Genomic DNA, 19,012 nt, shown 5'->3' with positions numbered 1-19,012 from the left:
TCCCCTCCAAGGGCAGCAGAGAAGAGTGGCCCACTCCCCAGGACTGCCCCAGGGAGAGGATCCACACTCTGGAGCTCCTCTGGGCCCATAGGAGACGGGATCCTGAAGTTGCCAATGCTGCAGGGCATGCTCCCTGGCAGGGAGGATGATGCAGGTCAGCAGCCAGAGACCAGAGTGCCCAGCAGGGGCCCTGGCTACATTTCGCCATCCAAGGGTTTGGGAGGCTGTGCTGCTGTCACTGTTTTGGACTGAACCTGGCATGGAGGGTGAACAGGAAGTGGCCCATGTAGCCATGGTGGGGGGCATCTGTCTGAGTAGGAAATCCAGGGAAGGGGACCCAGAAAGTGACATCACCTCCACGAGATGACAAGGCACAGAACTCAGAACCCTGGTCCCCAGGCGGCTGGGTTCTGAACACAAGCCCGACCCGGCTCACGTATCTGGTAGTCCTGGACCAGGCACCATGTTTTCTTGCTGTTTGCCCAGGTCCCCCCAACAGCGGCCCAAAGAGAGTTCCCCAAAATGCATGTCACACTCTGCTGAAAGGCATGAGGAGCCTGTGTCGATATCTCAAGCCAGCAGCCATCACTGCCCCTGAGGTAACTGGGGGGGCCCTGGGGACAGGTCAGGACATGCCAGGGCTCTGATGACCCCACCCCTCCCTCTCCCCCATGAGTGTTGTGCGAGCGGTGAGAGTGAGTGTGTGTGTGCTCAAAGAAGGAGGGTCTGGCCCACCCAGGAGGTGCGTTATGTCTACACCAGTACCATCCTGGATGGTGGTGGGACCCGAGAGTCATGGCTGCTCCCTCTTGCCCCAATTTGGTGCTACCCCAGGTGTATCTGTTTGCTCCCAGAAGGTGCTCTGTGTCCAGGAAACTGAGAAAGCCCAGGGAGTGCATTTCAGCGACAGGCCTCCCTCAGCCCAGTGTGGCATCCCACCCAGCACAGAGCCCAGTTTGAAGCGCACCCGCAACATTGAGCTTGTCTAAAATGTCCATAGGAACTGGCTGGAGTCCATAAAGCCCATGGAGGAGCTGACCAAGGTTGAGTGGCCTAGGCTGGTGCCCTGGCTTGACTGCGAGGGGTAGGTTCAGGTGCCATCGGAGGAGACCACATGGGCTAGATTTTGACCCTAAGCAGTATGACCTGGGACTTTTAGTTGCCAAATGTAGGAACAAGACCCCCAAGGCCCCACTGTCCTGGGCTGGTCTCCTCTCAGGCTCTAGCATGTGGTCTGTTGCAAATGTGGCATGTAGCTGATTGTCCTCTTGCATCTCTAGTGCCTTCTCCAGGAGTACAGCAGGACTCCCCTGTAGCCCAGGGGACAGGCCAGCCCAGCCAAGTTGCTGGTTGGAAGCTAACAGTCACCAGGGATCCTGAAGGGACAAGAGAAACTGCTCCTGCATGTGCGGTTCCAGAGAAACAGGAGAGCCCATCAGGCCTGCTGAGTCAGGCGGAAAATGCCCAGGATGATCCTGGCGGCTCCCAGGATCTACTCCGAGATGGACGATACATATACTTTATACTCTTTGGGGGGTAATCGCCAATCCCCAGAGATGGTCTCACTGCTGTCACCTTGACACTCTGGCCCCATAGCCATCAATTCAAGTAGACCTGTGAAATCTTTCAGGATTTCCATAGAGCGGAGTACATTTTGCTCTTGTGTCTACCAGAGCTAAAACCCTTTGCATGTTAGTCGGGGACCAGTGGATGGCAAGCTCCACATGTGGCCTCCGGTCCCCGCCCATCCCCTGTGGACAAGTTCCTTGGTAATCACCCTATTTGAAAGCAATCAGGCCATCACCGGAGGATGGGGTTGGCAGCAAGTGGTCTTCCAGGCGCAGGGCGTGTGCCTGAGGCCTAGAGCTTCCAGGCTCCCCCTGAACAGCAGTCCTTCTCATGGGCGTGACCCTCTGGTCTTCTTGCAGCTGCTGCCATAATTCCAACAAATATAGATTGGGCTGTGCATGTATTTTACTGCTATCTACACCTGCTCTCATTAAATCTGTCTACATTTGGTTATGGGTGACTTTAATAGGTTCTGTGATGCCAAGAAGCTTCCTTTCCCTCCTTGGCATTCCTTTTGACTTTTCAACAACTACCCGTATTCTCTTGTGAGTTTGAGAGCACCGGCTCTCAACTTCGCCCAAGCTGGCTATCATTGTTGTGACGTTGTGTATCTGATGTCCCACATGGGGGTGCTAGAACTGCCATGAGGGATCCAAATGAGGATGAGGGACATTCTTTAATACCAAGTCTCTCATCCCTGCTGTGAAACACTCATCGTCAGGACCACGGGTATTCACGTTAAACATGGCCTACCACATCCCCAGTTCCCGAAGGACCTGTACCAGCTCAGTGTACGTCTGCCATCCATTTACTGTGTCCAGCACGTCTCATGCATCAGCCCATACTGTCCGTATAGCAGCCATTATCCATTCCCGGAGGGTGTGGTCGCCCTGGCCATACCGCTGGCTGTTCTGTAGCCTCTGTCGCAAGGATGGGTGTAAAGTCAAGCAGGTCAGTATCTCCATCTTTTGTGCCGAGCAAATAATCCCACCAACCCCAGTTCCCATAAACGTAGCAGCCAGGCTGCCAAGGGTTCCCCTGGTTTTTGGTGGAACTGTTTGCCCAAGTCCACCAATTCCACCTGGGTGTATGGTCAATAGGTAGTAAATTCTGCCATTTGTGGTGGTCCAGCAGCCTGACCACCTGGGGCCATGGGTGGCTGCCACTTCATTTCTGAGTCACCACCGGGGGGGCCCGGAGCATGGGACCAGCCTCCACCTACTCTCCAGAGGAGTCCGGCATCTCTGGGGTGGCAGGTTGGTTTGCCATCGCCGGTTGGGACTCAGGCAAATGGCCAGCCTCCCTCTCCTCCTGTCCTGAGGAGGGGTCTGGCATCTCTGGAGTCGCAGGTTGGTTTCCCACCACCGGCTGCGATTCGGGCAAAGGGCCAGCCTCCCTCTCCTTCCTTTCTGAGCTGGTCTCACATCTCCAGAATGGTGGGCTGGTTTCTCCGAAATTCTTCCTCCAGAATCCTCAAACATTGTTGCAGTTTCCACATCTCTTCCCGCATCTCAACCCGTACTCGCTGGATTCTAGATTGCTCTTTCTGCCTGACCCCTCACAGAGCTATGAGAAACACCCATCCCACTGCTCCTGCCACCTCGCGGGCACCGCATCCACTCAGGGTTTCTTCTATTTCATACAGGGCCTGTTCCAACTGCCCTGGGGATCCATCTACCTCTGGCCATTCCTGGGGAGGTGCCCACTGGGCGAGGAGGTCGGCCACCGATTATCATCTGCTCGTGGCCGGCCACCCGGCAATCCCTCCCCAGGTTCCAAAGGTTTTGTCTGCATAGAGCCGTCCTGCTTTGCACTGTCCTGCCATCTACGCCAGTTGTAACACAACCAACCCATCCCAGGCAGGTTTATGAAAGCTTCTAGCAGCCACATGCTCTTCACCGTTGTTTGTAGTCACCGTCCTCCTCCGTATGGGGTGGAACTGGGTGATCTCCCGCAGCTTGTCAAAATTAACCACCTTGGAGACCAGCTGCTGCTTGGAGTCCAGCTACGAGGCAGGGGATGAAGCGTCTCAGCGAGCCCTGCCCCCGCGACCCGTGTCAGTGTCAGTCTGGGATTCCCAGCCAGGCTCCTGGCGGGGACCTGCTTCAGGGCCTGGGGCATGGTTGTGTCAGTGAAGTGGACCTGATCTGTGTGGCCTCGAGCAGACTGAAAAACACGTTCTCTTTGATTAGAGGCCAGGGTGGAAGAGAGGATAATGTGTAATCATAACACGGAAGGTTATAGGTGTAACCTTAGGTGTAACCTTGGGTAAGATAACGAAATTCTTTGGTGTAAGTAGTGGGGCCGTTAGTGAAAGAGCTGAGACGCTTTTGAATATGGGAGAGATCAGACAGAGGGAAAGGATCGTGGACTCCACCTGCTCCTTCAGTCCCCGCAACCTCCCTAAGGGGACAAAGAGGACGATTGTGAGAGCAGGTGTGCTGGCTGGGAGGTGGAAGTGGGGGGCAGGACTGGGGAGATGAAGGAGGTGAAGACTGAACATCTAGAGGATCAGAGAACGCAGGAGAGGGGTCCAGAGAAGGCAAAGAGTGAGAGGAGTCTGGAGACTTGGGAAGTACAACTGGTTTGCAGGAGGGAGGGACAGGAGCGCACGAGAAAGCAAGCCTGGACATGAGGGATCTCTGACCATGTTCCACTGCGGTGACAGAAACTGTTCAGGTCTGTAAGGACCGTGAAATGGAAAGCGCCCTGTTCTGGCCAGTGAGAGCCATTCTCCAATGGGCACTGAGGCCGGGCAGTGTTGCAGAAGACGAGACGTTGAGGCGCAGATCTGGCCTGAGTCCCAGCGGATCAAGGTTTGAGAGAAGGCGTCCCAGAGGGGTGGCCGGGTTTGGCTTGGAATGTGAGGACCCCATGGCTAAGTCGGCTCCTCTCCCCAACGAATGGGGGTACAGACTCAGGAACGCAGTGTCCCATGACCTGATCTGACCTTTGGGGGCACAGGCCCCGAATCACGGCATCCCACGACCTGGTCCTGGCCTTTGGAATGGGGGCAGGCGAGCGAGGGGGACGTCTCCATTGCTCAGTTGTCGCCCGGACTGGGACACCTGGGCTGAACGGGCGTCCCCAAATCCAGAACCAGGAGCAATGGGGGTCGACTGGCATAGGCCTGTGGTTTATGGAACAGTCGACCCGGATGGGGGTGAGGAGAAGAGCCAGGTAACCAGGGGTGAGGGCCTCCTAGGATAGATGGTCAGGCAGTGACTCACCCCAAGGATCAAGGCCGGTGGTGGATGTGAGGCATCTGCCATGGAGAGGAGAGGTTCCAGGGACGGGAAGGTGGCCCCGGCGCCTGGGGACACAGCATTCTGGGTTTCAGGCACCAAGATGAAAGGTTTGGCGTGGTAAAGAAAAGGGGAGCCAGGCTAAACTTTCTCAAAGGAAGGGAAAACTCATTGTGCCCCCAGGCAAGCTTTGCTGACCCATGGTGGGGTCCCTGAAGTCCTGCCCATTGTGGGGGGAGATGTCATTTTATAGGGTGAGGAGAGGTTAGGCAGGAAAACTGGGTTGGCAGGGGGGGAAACAGGTTTAGGTGGAACAAAGTTGTTTTTTCGTGGAGACGAGTTGTTTTCTCCTGCTTATGGCTTCAGTTTCAGTTTGATGGAATCAGGGGTTCTGGGGTCAAGGCCATCTTGTTGTTTGTATGTGGGCTTCCCCATTCCTGGCCCCTGCATCGACCTTTCATACCAGCCTTTTGTTGACAGGAAAAGGGGCGACGGTTCTTTCTTTAGCTACTTCCTGCTGGACGGGGGTGAAGACCAGGGTGGGGGCTCAGGCCTGGTTATGAGATGGTCTTTGCAGGGACGCAAGGATATGGGTGGAGAAGGAGTTGGTTAAAGGTGGTTCGGGGCGGGTCTTGGATACAGTGTTGGATGAAACGCAGTAAGCATGGGGCAAAAAGAAAAAAAATAAGAATAGGAATCAGAGGTCCTGTGAGTGCTAATACCTTGCCTAAGGCTGCACTGATCTGGAATCTCCAGGCAGAGACAGAAGAACGGGAAGTGGCTTGAAGTGATGGGATTAGAAACAGAGGAGGGAGAGTCAGAGGGTCTCTGCTCTGTAGACTGAGTGGAACCTGGACCAGGGGCGCAGTGACGTGTACCCGAGTTGGGCCCAGCACTCGCATACATACTGCTTGTCCGCAGGGACCGGTTTGACCCTGGACAGCTGATGCCAGGACATGTTGCTCAAGACCTTGACAGCTGTTGGTGTAGTCAGGATGATCGTGTGTGGACCCATCCACTTTGTCGGAAGTGGTTTTGGAGAGATGGCTTTCAGAAGAACCTGGTCTCCAGGGCAGAGCAGGTTGACAGGTGCATCAGGGGACGGAGGCACAGGTTGTGGCAGACAACGGTCTGTGTGTTCTTTGAGCAGCTGTCTGAGCAAAGAGAAGTATGAAAAATATCCAGCCAACAACGTAGATTGGATGGGGAGCTCATGGTTAGTAAGAGGAGGTCTGCCATACATCCGTTCAAGGGGGCTCAGGAACAAGGGGCCACAAGGGGTGGCTCGGAGGTGCATTAAAGCCAGTGGGAGTGTTTGCTTTGGCAGCACATATACTAAAATTGGAACGATACAGAGAAGATTAGCATGGCCCCTGTGCAAGGATGACATGCAAATTCATGAAGCGTTAAAGAAAATAAATAAATAAAGCCAGTGGGAGCAGCTCCACGCAGGATTTCTGCAGCTCAGTAGAGAGTTTGGTTAGGTGGTCTCTGGTCAGACCATTTACACGTTCTACCTTACCAGAGGATTGCGGTCGGGAGGGAATGTGTAGTTTCCAGGTGATGCCCAGGGAGGAGATCTGTGGAGTAATCTTTGAGATAAAGGCAGGTCCATTGTCCGACTGGTGAAGAGGGTGTTATCTGCATTAGGGAGTGGAACACCCGTGACCTAGTAGGATGGAGAGTTGAGGATTGGGAGAGGGAGATGAGAGGATCTTTGACAAAGAGAGTAGAAATCTAACAGACAAGAGGGTGATGGAGGGGAGAGAGCCTGGTGAATGAGTAGGTCTTGGATCCGATGTGGAGAACTAATATGTACAGGTTGGCCCAGTGTAGGTTTTAAGGCCTGTCTAGCAAGACGAGCAGCTGCCGCAAGTGCGTGCAGGCAGGGCTGCCATCCTCTTACAGGGGATCCATTTGTTAGAGAAATAAGCAACTGGTCGCTGGACAGCCCAGGTTGGCCCAGAACCCATAGAGCAACGCCCTGTTGCTCATCTGTCAATTACAGGAATGGCTTTCCCGGGTCTGGGAGAGCGAAGGCTCATCTCAGAGAGCTTTGCCTGGATAAAGCAGAGCAAACAGGGTGCAGAAACAAAGAAAATCATAATCATGATCAATGGGCCTGCTAGGGGCAGGATCCATGATGTCCTGGCCCCACGTTCGGCTGATGAAGTAGCGATCATAGGGGGCTTTGCTGGTCAGATGAGCAAGCCCATGAATGTGTTAGAGGTGGGGGAGACACCTGAGTACACACGATTTCTCACCAAAATCTCTCTCTCAGACCTTCAACACTTTCTTTTGCTTGCTTTCATTCTAATGCAATTTCATTTTACCCATCCGGCTTTACATAATCTTAAGGCCCTTCAGAATATCCCTCTTCCATAACACATACTTTTTTTCTTTTTTCAAAAACACATACCTCACCTCACTTGCATTTACCAGACTTAGCAAAACCTTAGTTTTAGAAGGGAATTGAACACCATCTAAACAATGATGAAAAAACACAAATTTAAGGTAGATAGCCCCTGTAGCTTTTCGTTCCTGTATCCAGTGATTTAATTGGCAGAGAATGGTGTCCAAAGCCTGCATCTGTTGGGCGATATTAATGTTTCCAATTAGGCTAAGGTCACCTTGCGGGGTTTGAATCCAGGGAGGAGGAGGGGTGGGTGGCTGTCTGGAGAGGATTTTTAAAAGGGGAAATTCCAGCTGGGCTGACACTGTGTAAGAATCCCAAGCTGCAAAAGTTTGAGGTGACAATGCTCACTGCGGGACTGAGATTGATCATAGCCTAGGGCTTCCTGGTGTAGGAAGATGTGCAGATTTTCCAGCTGAGCAGGTCGTGTGGAGCAGGGCTGGTCTATGAATAAACTCTGTCCAGCTTGAAGAGTCCTGTTTGGATTCTAATATACTGGTCCCCGAGTCTTTCTTAAGGGGACCTAGAGACCCTCTCTATCTGCTCCTTGCAATCTGCACGTTTTACCACCTGGGCCCAAGCCTTTGCAAGAGCTCCTGCATCCTCTATGCCATCCCTGTGCTCAGGAGAGAGCAGCAGGTCTCTCCCAGCAAGGGGGGCAGTATGGTTCTCAGGGAACTGAGCCTATGATGGGGGAGAGAGGTCCAGGGTTTCCTGCCTCTGGCCCTGGGGCCTCTGACACTGGGGCCACCCACACAGCCTCATACCCCTCCTGGGGCCTTGTACCTGCTCAGCTCTCCCCAGCTCCTCCACACCCCACCACTCACCCGCTCTGCTCCCCTCCAGGTGTATCACCAGTTCCGTGGCACTCCTGGCCCTTCACCTGCTCTGTTCCAGGGACATCTGTGCTCCAGGGACATCGGTTTTGCCCAGATTTCTGTGCTGCAGCCCTGTGGGTCTCATGCTGCTCCTGGCCCCTGTACTGGGCCCAGTCCCTGAGCCTCTCCAGAGCCTCAACCTTCCCTGGTGTACTCCTGTTCACCATGGCCACTGAGTGGTTGTGCTTTGGGGGTGGGGAGGCTTTTGTCTGGTGTGGTGCTATTTTCAGTCTTTGTTGCTCTGCAATTCAAATGCTGCACAGCAGCAACAAAATTCTAGGATAATATCTAATACCCTATCTCTGGCCCTGATGATTGCTGAAGGGGCCACTGCACTGGAAGGCCAGCCACATCTTGGGGGAGGTCCTAGGGGGGTGCTGGATGGCTGGGGAGCTGGACAGATTGTGTTGGCCCTGCTTTCCTGGTCCCTCTCCAGCTGGGGGCCTGTCTCAGTGGTGCTGCCATCCTCCCCAGCGTCCTCCAGCTGGAGGACTGACACAAAGGTGCTGCTGTGCTCCCTGGTGTCCTCCTGCTAGGGTCTGGCCACAGAGGTGCTGGTGTCCCCCCAGGCGTCCTCCAGCACCGGGCCTAGCGCAGAGGGTCTGCCCTTCGGGGCGTCCTCTAACAGGGAGCCTGGCCCTGCAGCGGTGGTGTGCTTCTGGGTGTCCTCAAGATCAGGGACTCCTGCGGAGATGACCCTGTTGCCCAGGGTGGCATCCTTTCCCCTCTTTTGGACTTCCTGCTTTCCCAAGATACCCGGCCTTGGGGTATTCCCCGAAACCTCAGGCTGCAGGAGGCAGTCCTTGGAATCGGGGTCACCGGGCTCCCGGAAGGTGACGCGCTTTGGCACCCGGAAGGTGACGTGCCTGGGCCGCTCCTCCCCCTCCTCCTCATAGTCCTTCTCCCCCTCCTAGTTCCTGGAGCGGAGGATCAGGTAGGTGGCCATGACCTCGTTGTACTTGTCAGCGTCAATGGCCTCCCGAATTTCCTGTCTCTGGTAGCCCAGGCGCTCCATAGCTTTGGTTATGGCCGGGTCCTGGGGGCTGAGTGATGGCTTGCCGAAGGGCAGGAGTCCCTCGCTCGTTTCTGCTACCCAGGCATGCTGCTGGATTCTCCCCAGGGTGCTGCGCCTCCAGGGGTCTGGTGACAGCATTTTGGCCAGTAGGTCCTGGCACTGCTCCGTGAGGTAGTTGGGCAGCTGGACCCACCTGCCCAGGATGTGCACCCTGATTGCCCCGAGGTTTGGGCCCCTGAAGGGCAGTGTGCCGGTCACCATTTTATAGAACAAGACGCCTAGGCTCCACACGTCCACCTTAGGGCCATTGTACTGCTGGCCAAGATAGACCTCGGGGGCCCTGTATTCTGGGCGACAGCAGCACGTGCTCAGCGCCCGGTTGAAGGCCTGGATGCTGAGCCCAAAGTCCACCAGCTTGACTTTTCCCTCTCAGGTCAGCAGAATGTTCTCGGGCCTCACATCCAGGTGTGCGATGCCTTTGGCATGGCAGTGGCTGAGGGCCGCGAGGATCTGCTGAAAGAGCGGGCGGGCCTCGCGCTTGCCCAGGCGCCCACGCCTGTCCAGGAAGTGCTGCAGGTCCTCCCCCTGCACGTACTCGATGACGAGCTGCAGCTCCGGCCCGGTGTCCACCACCTGGAAGAGCTCCACGATGTTCGGGTGGTGAAGGGCCATTGGCAGAGGGAACCCCCAGCGGTTTCTCAGCCTTAACGAAAAAGCTGCCGCTTAACGACAACCCTTGGAATGCCTGAGAGGCCCTTTCATTTGTCCTGAGCAATCCCGTCCTAGGTTTTGGCTTTTCAAGGCGTCCCCATCCTGGCCCTGCTTTGTGCAGATGCTTTACTGTCGCGCTCACACTGTGGAGAGAACAGCAAACAGGGGGTGCAGGCGGTTGGGCGCGCACTGGGGAGCTGTCCACAGCCTCTGCCGCGCCTGGCGAGGGGCCCACGTGGCGCGCGGACCCCTCCTGCCGCGCCCGCTGTTCCCCTCAGCAGTGGATTTCAGTCAGTCTGTCTGTTCTGTTGCCGCCTGTCTCTGGGGAATCCTCTCACCCTCCCGCGCATCTGGCCTGCACCCCGGTGCTTGTATAAATAAAATAAATCTTAAAACAATTTTTTTTTTTAAAAAAAGGAGGCACAGTTACTAGTGTTGGAATGAACTAGTAAGGTTTAAATTCTAAAATTTTTAAGAGGTAATTTCAGGATTCTTTTTCAGCCTGTCTTTCTTCTTTGCGGCTATAATTGTGTCATGGACTCTAGTTTAATAGGAAAATAACATTAAATAATAATACTATATACCCAATAGTTCTTTTGAGAAGGAATAAACTAACAAATCCAATAGGTCATAACAATACCAATGTGCTTAAAAATGAAACAAAATATTAGGAAAATCAGAACTTTTTTTTTTAGGTTGCTTTTAACACTTTAGCCAAAATAAAGTGATTTCATAGCGATAAATATCAGGAAGTATAAGTAGCATTGTTTTAATTCTATGTATATTACATATATCAATATGTGCACTTACAAATATATTAATAAGTATCTGAAGAAGGAGATTTAGAAAAGAGAGGTTAATCGTTTTTTCCAAGGTTACCTATATATGATATTCACTCAAAAGAAACAATGACTAATAATTGAGAAACTACACTGTACTTTTGTACAATTGATAGTGTTCTAGTGATCAGGGTATAGAGAGAATGTTGTGGTAAAACTGACTTTTCAGTGGCAGGGAAAAAAAGCAATATAAATAATTTTTAAAATAATCCAACAGAGAAATAACAAATGGTGATAGGATCTGTACAAAGGATCGAAACAAACCAATTGAATTTTCAATACCATTTAGGATAACATCAAAATATGAAACCCTTCAGGATATTTTTAATAAAATGTATGCATCTGTAAAGCTATGAAAACATTATTCTTTCATGGAAATTATAAGACTTAAATAAATGACAATATGAACTCTATTGACAGACCAGGATGCCTACAGCAAAGTTTGGGAGAAAGCACAATTGCAGAGGGGAGCACAGAGAGGCAGAAAGGACTGAATCACCCTGCAGTAAGAAAAAGGAGGTCAGTGTTTCATGTGGACAAAGGAGAAGGAATTGTGAGACAAGGTCAAAGATATTCACAGAAACTAGTCACTCAGAACTTCCTAATTCAGGGTGATGGCCTGACCTTCATGCTAATTGTGAAAACGGAGAGAGGTGTTGGAGAGTGGAGTGAATTGAATAATTTGTGTTTGAGAAAAATCTCTTTGCATTGGGGAAACTAGATTGTAGGAGAACAAGAATGCAACAGGGAAAACAACCGAGAAAATTGCAGTAGACAAAGAGAGGAGTTGGTCAGAGTGGTAAGTTGCTTAGGATGTTAGCTAATAGGGCTGATTTGGATGGATATAGAAAGTGAGGGAAAGACAGAAATTAAAGATGCTGCTAAAATTTTTATCCTGAGCAACTTGGTAGATGTAATTGCTATTTGCTTCTTCTTTTTTTTTTTTTTAAGATTCATTTATTTATTTATACAAGCACTGGGTACAGCCAGAAGTGTGGGAGGGTGAGAGAATTCTCCAGAGCTAGAGCGGAAACGAAATAGGTAGAGTGACGAAATACACTGCTGAGGGGAGCAGCGGGCACGACAGGAGAGGTCTGTCACGCATTGTGGGACCCTCGCTGGTGCCCGGGATCGAACTGGCTCTACAGACGCTACGGGCAGCTTCACAGCCCAGTGCTCATCCGCTGCGCCACAGGGGAGAACCGATATTTCTATTCTTAATTTTGTTGGGGATTGCCACATTATTTTCCACGATTGCAACAATTGAAATTCCTAACAACAATCTACAAAGATTTTTTTCTCTCCACAACTTTACCATCACTTGTTTCTTGTCTATTTTGATAATAACCCTCTTAACAGATAGGAGATAATAACCCTCTTAACAGATATTATGATAATAACCCTCTTAACAGAAGCTCATTTTGCTTCTGATTTGCTTTCTGAATAGGAGGGGAGAAACACACGTTCATGGGCCTGCTGCCATCTCTGTCTCCTGTAGACAAGGCGCTCTTCAACATCTCTGTCCAATTTTTAATGGAGGTGTTTGTTCTTTTTGTGACGAGTTTAATGAGTTCTTTATAAAATTTCTATATTAAGCACTTGTCTGACATATGTAAGTATTTTCACTAAGCCATTAGCTTCTGTTTTTTTAATAGTGGTTTCTTTCACTCTATAGAAACTTTTTAGTGTAATATTGTCCCATTTGGGGCTTCCCCGGTGGCGCAGCGGTTGAGCACTGGATTGCAAATCTGCCTCCAGCCTCTGCAGCGCCGGTTCTATCCCCGGCCACCAGGCAAGGGTCCCATAGGGTGCGCAGACCTGGGGCTCATTAGCGCTGCTGGGCCAGGTGAGGACGCCTCCCCTTTGAGTGGTGCTGGCTTGCCCGGGGCTTTCCGCGCCCGCCTGTCTGCCCGCAGTTTTGGAAGAGGCCGCGGTCGCTGCTTGTCCATGGCTTACAGGGTGTGCCCCCATCCCCCAACACTGACCCCTCCCCTTTCTGGGGCGTGTTCGGTCGCGGGGCCTGCCCCTGGGAGTGTGAGTGCTAGAAGAGGGTGCAGGTGTCCCCCAAGAGCAAGACTGACCATTTCCCAGAGGGGGAAGAGGGTACCGATTTCCCATGGGTGTTGAGGTCCCCCTATGCCCAAGGGGGCTGAGGGTCCCCAAACCCCCCCCACTCAACAGAGCCCCCTGCCGGGGGCCCTGAGAACTGCACCTTTGCACATGCCCAGTCCGGTGGGTGGGATCAGGCTCCTACCAGTGGTGCAGCCTGGGGCTCATCAGTGCTGCTGGGCCAGGTGAGGACGCCTCCCATTTGAGTGGTGCTGGCTTGCCCGGGGCTTTCCGCGCCGGCCTGTCTGCCTGCAGTTTTGGAAAAGGCCGCGGTTGCCGCTTTTCCGTGGATTACAGGGGGTGCCCTGCCCTGACAGTGACCACGCCCCTCGTCTAGGACGACTTCGGGCGCACGGCCCGCTGCTGGGGCTATGAGTGCAAGAGGAGGGTGCAGGTGTGCCCCTGGAGGAAGATTTGCTGTTCCCCCGAGGGGGAAGAGATCCCCGTTGCCCCTGGGGGAAGACGGTTCCCTACCCCCATGTGTGCAGATGTCCCCCACGCCAAAGGGGGCTGAGGGTCCCAGAACAACCCCCCCACTCACCAGCGCCCCCTGCCGGCGGCCCTGAGAACTACACATTTGAGCATGCGCAGGCAGGTGGGCGGGGGTCAGGCTCCGGCCGGGGGTGGAGCCGGGGGCTAATCAGCGCTGCTGGGCAAGGTGAGGACTCTTCCCCTTTGAGTGGTGCTGGCTTGCCCGGGGCTTTCCGCGCCGGCCTGTCTGCCTGCAGTTTTGAAAGAGGCTGCGGTCGCCACTTGTCAGTGGCTTAGAGGGGATGCCCTCCCCTGACAGTGACCCCGTCCCTAGTCTAGGACGACTTCGGGCGCACGGCCCGCTGCTGGGGCTGTGAGTGCGAGAGGAGGGTGCAGGTGTGCCCAGGAGGAAGATTTGCCGTTCCCCCGAGGGGGAAGAGGACCCCGATCCCCCATGGGGAAAGACGGTCCCGAACCCCCAAGGGTGCGGAGGTCCCCCTACCCCCGTGGAGACTGAGGGTCCCCGAGCCCCCTCACCAGCTCCCTCTAGCGGCGGCCCTAGGAATTGCACCTGTGTGCACGCAGAGTCGATGGGTGGGTGGGGTCAGGCTCCCGCCCCGGGGCAGATGACGCTGGGCCAGGGGAAGACGCTTCCCCTTTGATTGGGGCTGGGTTGTCCCGGGCTTTCCGCGTCGGCGAGTCTGCCTGCAGTTTTGGAAGAGGCCGCGGTCGCCGGTTCTCTGGGCCAAACACGGGCTGCCCGCCCTTGACACTGACCCCGCCCCTCTCTCTAGTGTGTGTTCGGTCGCGCGATCAGCCCCTGGGGGTGTGAGTGCGAGAGGAGGGTGCAGATGTCCCCCAGGGGGAGGATATACCGTTTCCCCGAGGGTGAAGCGGGTCCCGATTCCCCATGGGTGTAGAGGTACCCCTACGCCCAAGGGGGCTGAGGGTCCCCGAAACACCCCTCCGCTCAGCAGCGCCTCCTGCCGGCGGCCCTGAGAACGTCTCCTTTGCGCATGCGCAGACTTGGGTGGGCGGGGTCTGGCTCCGGCCGGGGGCGGAGCCGGGGGCTCAACAGCGCTGCTGGGACAGGTGACCACACTTCCCCTTTGACTAGTGCTGGCTTGCCCGGGGCTGTCCGCGCCGGCCTGTCTGCCTGCAGTTTGGGAAAAGGCCGCAGTCACCGCTTGTCCGTGGCTTACAGGGTGTGCCCTCCACTGACAGGGACCCCGCCCCTCCGTCTAGGGCATGTTCGGGCCCAGGGCCTGCCCCTGGGGGTGTGAGTGCTAGAGGAGGGTGCAGGTGTCCCCCAGGGGGAAGATTGACCATTCCCCCGAGGGGGAAGAGGGTCCCGATTCCCCCTGGGGGTAGAGGTCCCCCTACGCACAAGGGGGCTGAGGGTCCCCGAACCACCCCCCGCTCACCCTGCACCCCATGCCGGCGGCCCTGAGAACTGCAACTTGGCGCATGTGCACACGGGTGGGCAGGGTCAGGCTCCGGCCCAGGGCGGAGCCTGGAGCTCATCAGCTCTGCTGGGCCAGGTGAGGATGCTTCCCCTTTGGCTGAGGGTCCCCGAACCATCGCCCCTGTCACCAGCGCCCCCTGCCGGCGGTCCTGAGAACTGCACGTTTGCGCATGTGCAGACGGGTTTGCGGGGTCAGGCTCCAGTCCGGTGCGGAGCTTGGAGCTCATCAGCCCTGCTGGGCCAGGTGAGGACGTTTCCCCTTTGATTGAGGCTGGGTTGACCGGGGCTTTCCGTGTCCGCCAGTCTGCCTGCAGTTTTGGAAGAGGATGCGGTCGCCGGTTCTCTGCCGAACAGGGGGTGCCCGCCCTTGACACTGACCCCGCCCCTCTCTCTAGGGCGTGTTCGGTCGCGTGGCCGGCCCCTGGGGGTGTGAGTGCGAGAGGAGGATGCAGGTGTCCCCCAGGGGGAAGACTGACCGTTTCCCCGAGGGTGAAGAGGGTCCCCATTCACCATGGGGTTACAGGTGCTCCCACCCTCAAAGGGGCTGAGTGTCCCTGAACAACACCCCCGATCACCAGGGCCCCCTGCCGGCGGCCCTGAGAACTGCACCTTTGCGCATGCGCAGACTCGGTGACCGGGGTCTGGCTCCGGCCTGGGGCGGAGCCGGGGGCTCATCAACGCTGCTGGGCCAGGTGACCACCCTTCCCCTTTGAGTGTTGATGGCTTGCCCAGGCCTGTTCGCGCCGGCCTGTCTGCCTGCAGTTTGGGAAGAGGCCGCGGTCGCCGCTTGTCCGTGGCTTACAGGGGGTGCCATCCCCTGACAGGGACCCCGCCCCTCCGTCTAGGGCGTGTTCGGGCCCGGGGCCTGCCCCTGGGTTTGTGAGTGCTAGAGGAGGGTCCAGGTGTCCCCCAGGGGGAAGATTGACCATTCCCCCGAGGGGGAAGAGGGTCCCGATTCCCCATGGGGGTAGAGATACCCTACGCCCAAGGGGGCTGAGGGTCCCAGAACCAACCCCCGCTCACCAGCGCCCCCAGCCGGCGGCCCTGAGAACTGCACCTTTGTGCATGCGCAGACGGGTGGGCGGGGTCAGGCACCGGCCCGGTGCGAGGCCTGGAGCTCATCAGCCCTGCTGGGCCTGGTGAGGACGCTTCCCCTTTGATTGGGGCTGGGTTGTTCCGGGCTTTCCCCGTCAGCGAGTCTGCCTGCAGTTTTGGAAGAGGCCGCGGGCGCCGGTTCTCTGGGCCGAACAGGGGGTCCCCGCCCTTGACACTGACCCCCCGCCTCTCTCTAGGGCGTATTCGTTTTCGCGGCCGGCCCCTGGGGCTGTGAGTGCGAGAGGAGGATGCAGGTGTCCCCCAGGGGGAAGATTGACCGTTTCCCCGAGGGGGAAGAGGGTCCCCATTCCCCATGGGGCTACAGGTGCCCCCACTCTCAAAGGGGCTGAAGGTCCCCGAACCACCCCACTCTCACCAGCGCCCCCTGCCGGCGGCCCTGAGAACTGCACCTTTCGGCATGCGCAGACGCGTGGGCGGGGGTCAGGCTTCAGCACGGGGCGGAGCCTGGAGCTCATCAGCCCTGCTGGGCCAGGTGAGGACGCTTCCCCTTTGATTGGGGCAGGGTTGTCCCTGGCTTTCCGCGTCGGCGAGTCTGCCTGCAGTTTTGGAAGAGGCCGCGGTCGCCGGTTCTCTGGGCCGAACACGGGCTGCCCGCCCTTGACACTGACCCCGCCCCTCTCTCTAGGGTGTGTTCGGTCGCGCGATCGGCCCCTGGGGGTGTGAGTGCGAGAGGAGGGTGCAGGTGTCCCCCAGGGGGAGGATTTACCGTTTCCCCGAGGGGGAAGCGGGTCCCGATTCCCCAATGGGGTAGAGGTACCCCTATGCCCAAGGGGGCTGAGGGTCCCCGAAACACCCCCACGCTCAGCAGCGCCTCTTGCCGGCGGCCCTGAGAACATCTCCTTTGCACATGCGCAGACTCGGGTGGGCTGGGTCTGGCTCCGGCTGGGGACGGAGCCGGGGGCTCATCAGCGCTGCTGGGCCAGGTGACCACCCTTCCCCTTTGACTGGTGCTGGCTTGCCCGGGGCTGTCCGCGCAGGCCTGTCTGCCTGCAGTTTGGGAAAAGGCCGCAGTCACCGCTTGTCCGTGGCTTACAGGGTGTGGCCTCCACTGACAGGGACCCCGCCCCTCCGTCTAGGGTGTGTTCCGGCCCAGGGCCTGCCCCTGGGGGTGTGAGTGCTAGAGGAGGGTGCAGGTGTCCCCCAGGGGGAAGATTGACCGTTCCCCCGAGGGGGAAGAGGGTCCCGATTCCCCATGGGGGTAGAGATACCCTACGCCCAAGGGGGTTGAGAGTCCCAGAACCACCCCCCCCGCACACCAGCGCCCCCAGCCGGCGGCCCTGAGAACTGCACCTTTGTGCATGCGCAGACTCGGGTGGGCGGGGTGTGGCTCCGGCCGTGGGCGGATCCGGGGGCTCATCAGCGCTGCTGGGCCAGGTGACAACCCTTCCCCTTTGAGTGGTGCTGGCTTGCCTGGGGCTGTCCGCGCCGGCCTGTCTGCCTGCAGTTTGGGAAGAGGCTGCGGTCGCTGCATGTCCGTGGCTTACAGGGGGTGCCCTCCCCTGACAGGGACCCCGCCCCTATGTCTAGGGCGTGTCCGGGCCCGGGGCAGGCCCCTGGGGGTGTGAGTGCTAGAGGAGTGTGCAGGTGTAACCCTGGGGGAAGATTGACCGTTCCCCCGAGGGGGAAGATGGTCCGATTCCCCATGGGGGTAGATGTCCCCCTACGCCCAAGGGGGCTGAGGGTCCCCAACCACCCTCCGCTCACCAGAGCCCTCTGCCGGGGGCCATGAGAACTGCAACTTTGCGCATGCGCAGACGGGTGGGCGGGGTCAGGCACCTGCCGGGGGCGGAGCCTGGAGCTCATCCGCCCTGCTGGGCCAGGTGAGAACATTTCCCCTTTGATTGAGGCTGGGTTGTCCTGGGCTTTCCGCGTCGGCGAGTCTGCCTGCCGTTTGGGAAGAGGCCGCGGTCGCCGCTTGTCCGTGGCTTACATGGGATGCCCTCCCCTGATAGGGACCCCGCCCCTCCGTCTAGGGCGTGTTCGTGCCCGGGTCCCGGCCCCTGGGGTTGTGAGTGCTAGAGGAAGGTGCAGGTGTCCCACAGGGGGAAGATTGACCGTTCCCCCGACGGGGAAGAGGGTCCCGATTGCCCATGGTGGTAGAGGTCCCTCTACGCCCAAGGGGGCTGAGGGTCCTCGAACCACCCCCCAGCTCAGCAGCGCACACTGCCGGTGGCCCTGAGAACACCACCTTTGCACATGCCCAGACGGGTGGGCGGGGTCAGGCTCGGCCCGGGGCGGAGCCTGGAGCTCATCAGCCCTGCTGGCCCAGGTGAGGACGCTTCCCCTTTGATTGGGGCTGGGTAGTCCCGGGTTTTCCGCGTCAGCGAGTCTGCCTACAGTTTTGGAAGAGGCCGCGGTCGCCGGTTCTCTGGGCCGAACAGGGGGTGCCCGCCCTTGACACTGACCCCGCCCCTCTCTCTAGGGCGTGTTCGGTCCCGCGGCCGGAAAATGGGGGTGTGAGTGCGAGAGGAGGGTGCAGGTGTCCCCCAGGGGGAAGATTGACGTTTACCAGAGGGTGAAGAGGGTCCCCATTCACCATGGGTTTACAGGTGCTCCCACCCTCAAAGGGACTGAGGGTCCCCGATCCTCCCCCCGCTCACCAGCGCCCCATGCCGGCGACCTTGAGAACTGCACCTTTACGCATGCGCAGACTCGGGTGGGCGGGGTCTGGCTCCGGCCGGGGGCGGAGCCAGGGGCTCATCAGCGCTGCTGGGCCAGGTGATAACCCTTCCCCTTTGAGTGGTGCTGGCTTGCCCGGGGCTGTCCGCGCCGGCCTGTCTGCCTGCAGTTTGGGAAGAGGCCGCCAGCGCTGCGGGTTCGTGGCTTACAGGGGGTGCCCTCCCCTGACAGGGACCCCGCCCCTCCGTCTAGGGCGTGTTCGGGCCAGGGCCGGCCCCTGGGGGTGTGAGTGCTAGAGGAGTGTGCAGGTGTCCCCCGAGGGAAGATTGACCGTTCCCCCGAGGGGGAAGAGGGTCCAGATTCCCCATGGGGGTAGAAGTCCCCCTACGCCCAAGGGGGCTGAGGGTCCCTGAACCACCCCCCCGCTCACCAGCGCCCCCTGCCGGCGGCCATGAGAACTGCACCTTTGCGCATGCGCGGACGGGTGGGCGGGGTCCGGCTCCGGCCGGGGGCGGAGCCTGAGGCTCATCAGCGCTGCTGTGCCAGGTGACGACTCTTCCCC

General features: G+C 57.3%; 1 protein-coding gene and 1 non-coding gene across 3 annotated transcripts; one reads left to right on the top strand and one right to left on the bottom strand.

Annotated features, from left to right (window-relative positions):
* The first annotated feature begins 6,125 nt into the window (after positions 1–6,125).
* Positions 6,126–6,232, top strand: LOC119253575 (U6 spliceosomal RNA). Its single transcript, XR_005127113.1, has one exon. It is a non-coding gene; the product is annotated as a U6 spliceosomal RNA (small nuclear RNA).
* An 8,438-nt stretch (positions 6,233–14,670) lies between these two features.
* LOC129146324 (basic proline-rich protein-like) lies at positions 14,671–17,706 on the bottom strand. 2 transcript variants are annotated; one of them, XM_054698198.1, is made up of 7 exons: positions 17,536–17,706; positions 17,122–17,269; positions 16,538–16,818; positions 16,221–16,367; positions 15,773–16,039; positions 15,325–15,471; positions 14,671–15,023 (listed from the first exon to the last, which is right to left on the bottom strand). In XM_054698198.1, exons 1-5 carry the CDS (start codon positions 17,659–17,661, stop codon positions 16,004–16,006), a joined length of 738 nt encoding a protein of 245 aa, XP_054554173.1. In that variant the 5' UTR covers positions 17,662–17,706; the 3' UTR covers positions 14,671–15,023; positions 15,325–15,471; positions 15,773–16,003. The 2 variants fall into 2 exon arrangements, with proteins under 2 accessions (XP_054554173.1, XP_054554172.1); XM_054698197.1 differs by having other exon boundaries at positions 15,773–15,918.
* Between the last annotated feature and the right edge of the window lie 1,306 nt (positions 17,707–19,012).

The sequence above is a fragment of the Talpa occidentalis genome, unplaced genomic scaffold, assembly GCF_014898055.3.
Source record: "Talpa occidentalis isolate TD23 unplaced genomic scaffold, MPIMG_talOcc4v2.1 talOcc4.2, whole genome shotgun sequence".
NCBI lineage: Eukaryota > Metazoa > Chordata > Mammalia > Eulipotyphla > Talpidae > Talpa > Talpa occidentalis.
The sequence above is the reverse complement of the archived record's forward strand: the minus strand, read 5'-3'. Positions and strand labels throughout refer to the sequence as shown.

What these genes read in the sequence shown, in the direction of transcription:
- LOC129146324 (XM_054698197.1), bottom strand. Translation starts at nt 17,661, where the DNA reads ATGTTCTCACCTGGCCCAGCAGGGCGGATGAGCTCCAGGCTCCGCCCC. An exon ending in GCTTCCCCCTCGGGGAAACG is followed by an intron (nt 16,368 to 16,537) that starts GTAAATCCTCCC and finishes CCAAAACTGCAG; the next exon opens with GCAGACTCGCCGACGCGGAA. An exon ending in CCGTCTGCGCATGCACAAAG is followed by an intron (nt 15,472 to 15,772) that starts GTGCAGTTCTCA and finishes CCCAAACTGCAG; the next exon opens with GCAGACAGGCCGGCGCGAAC.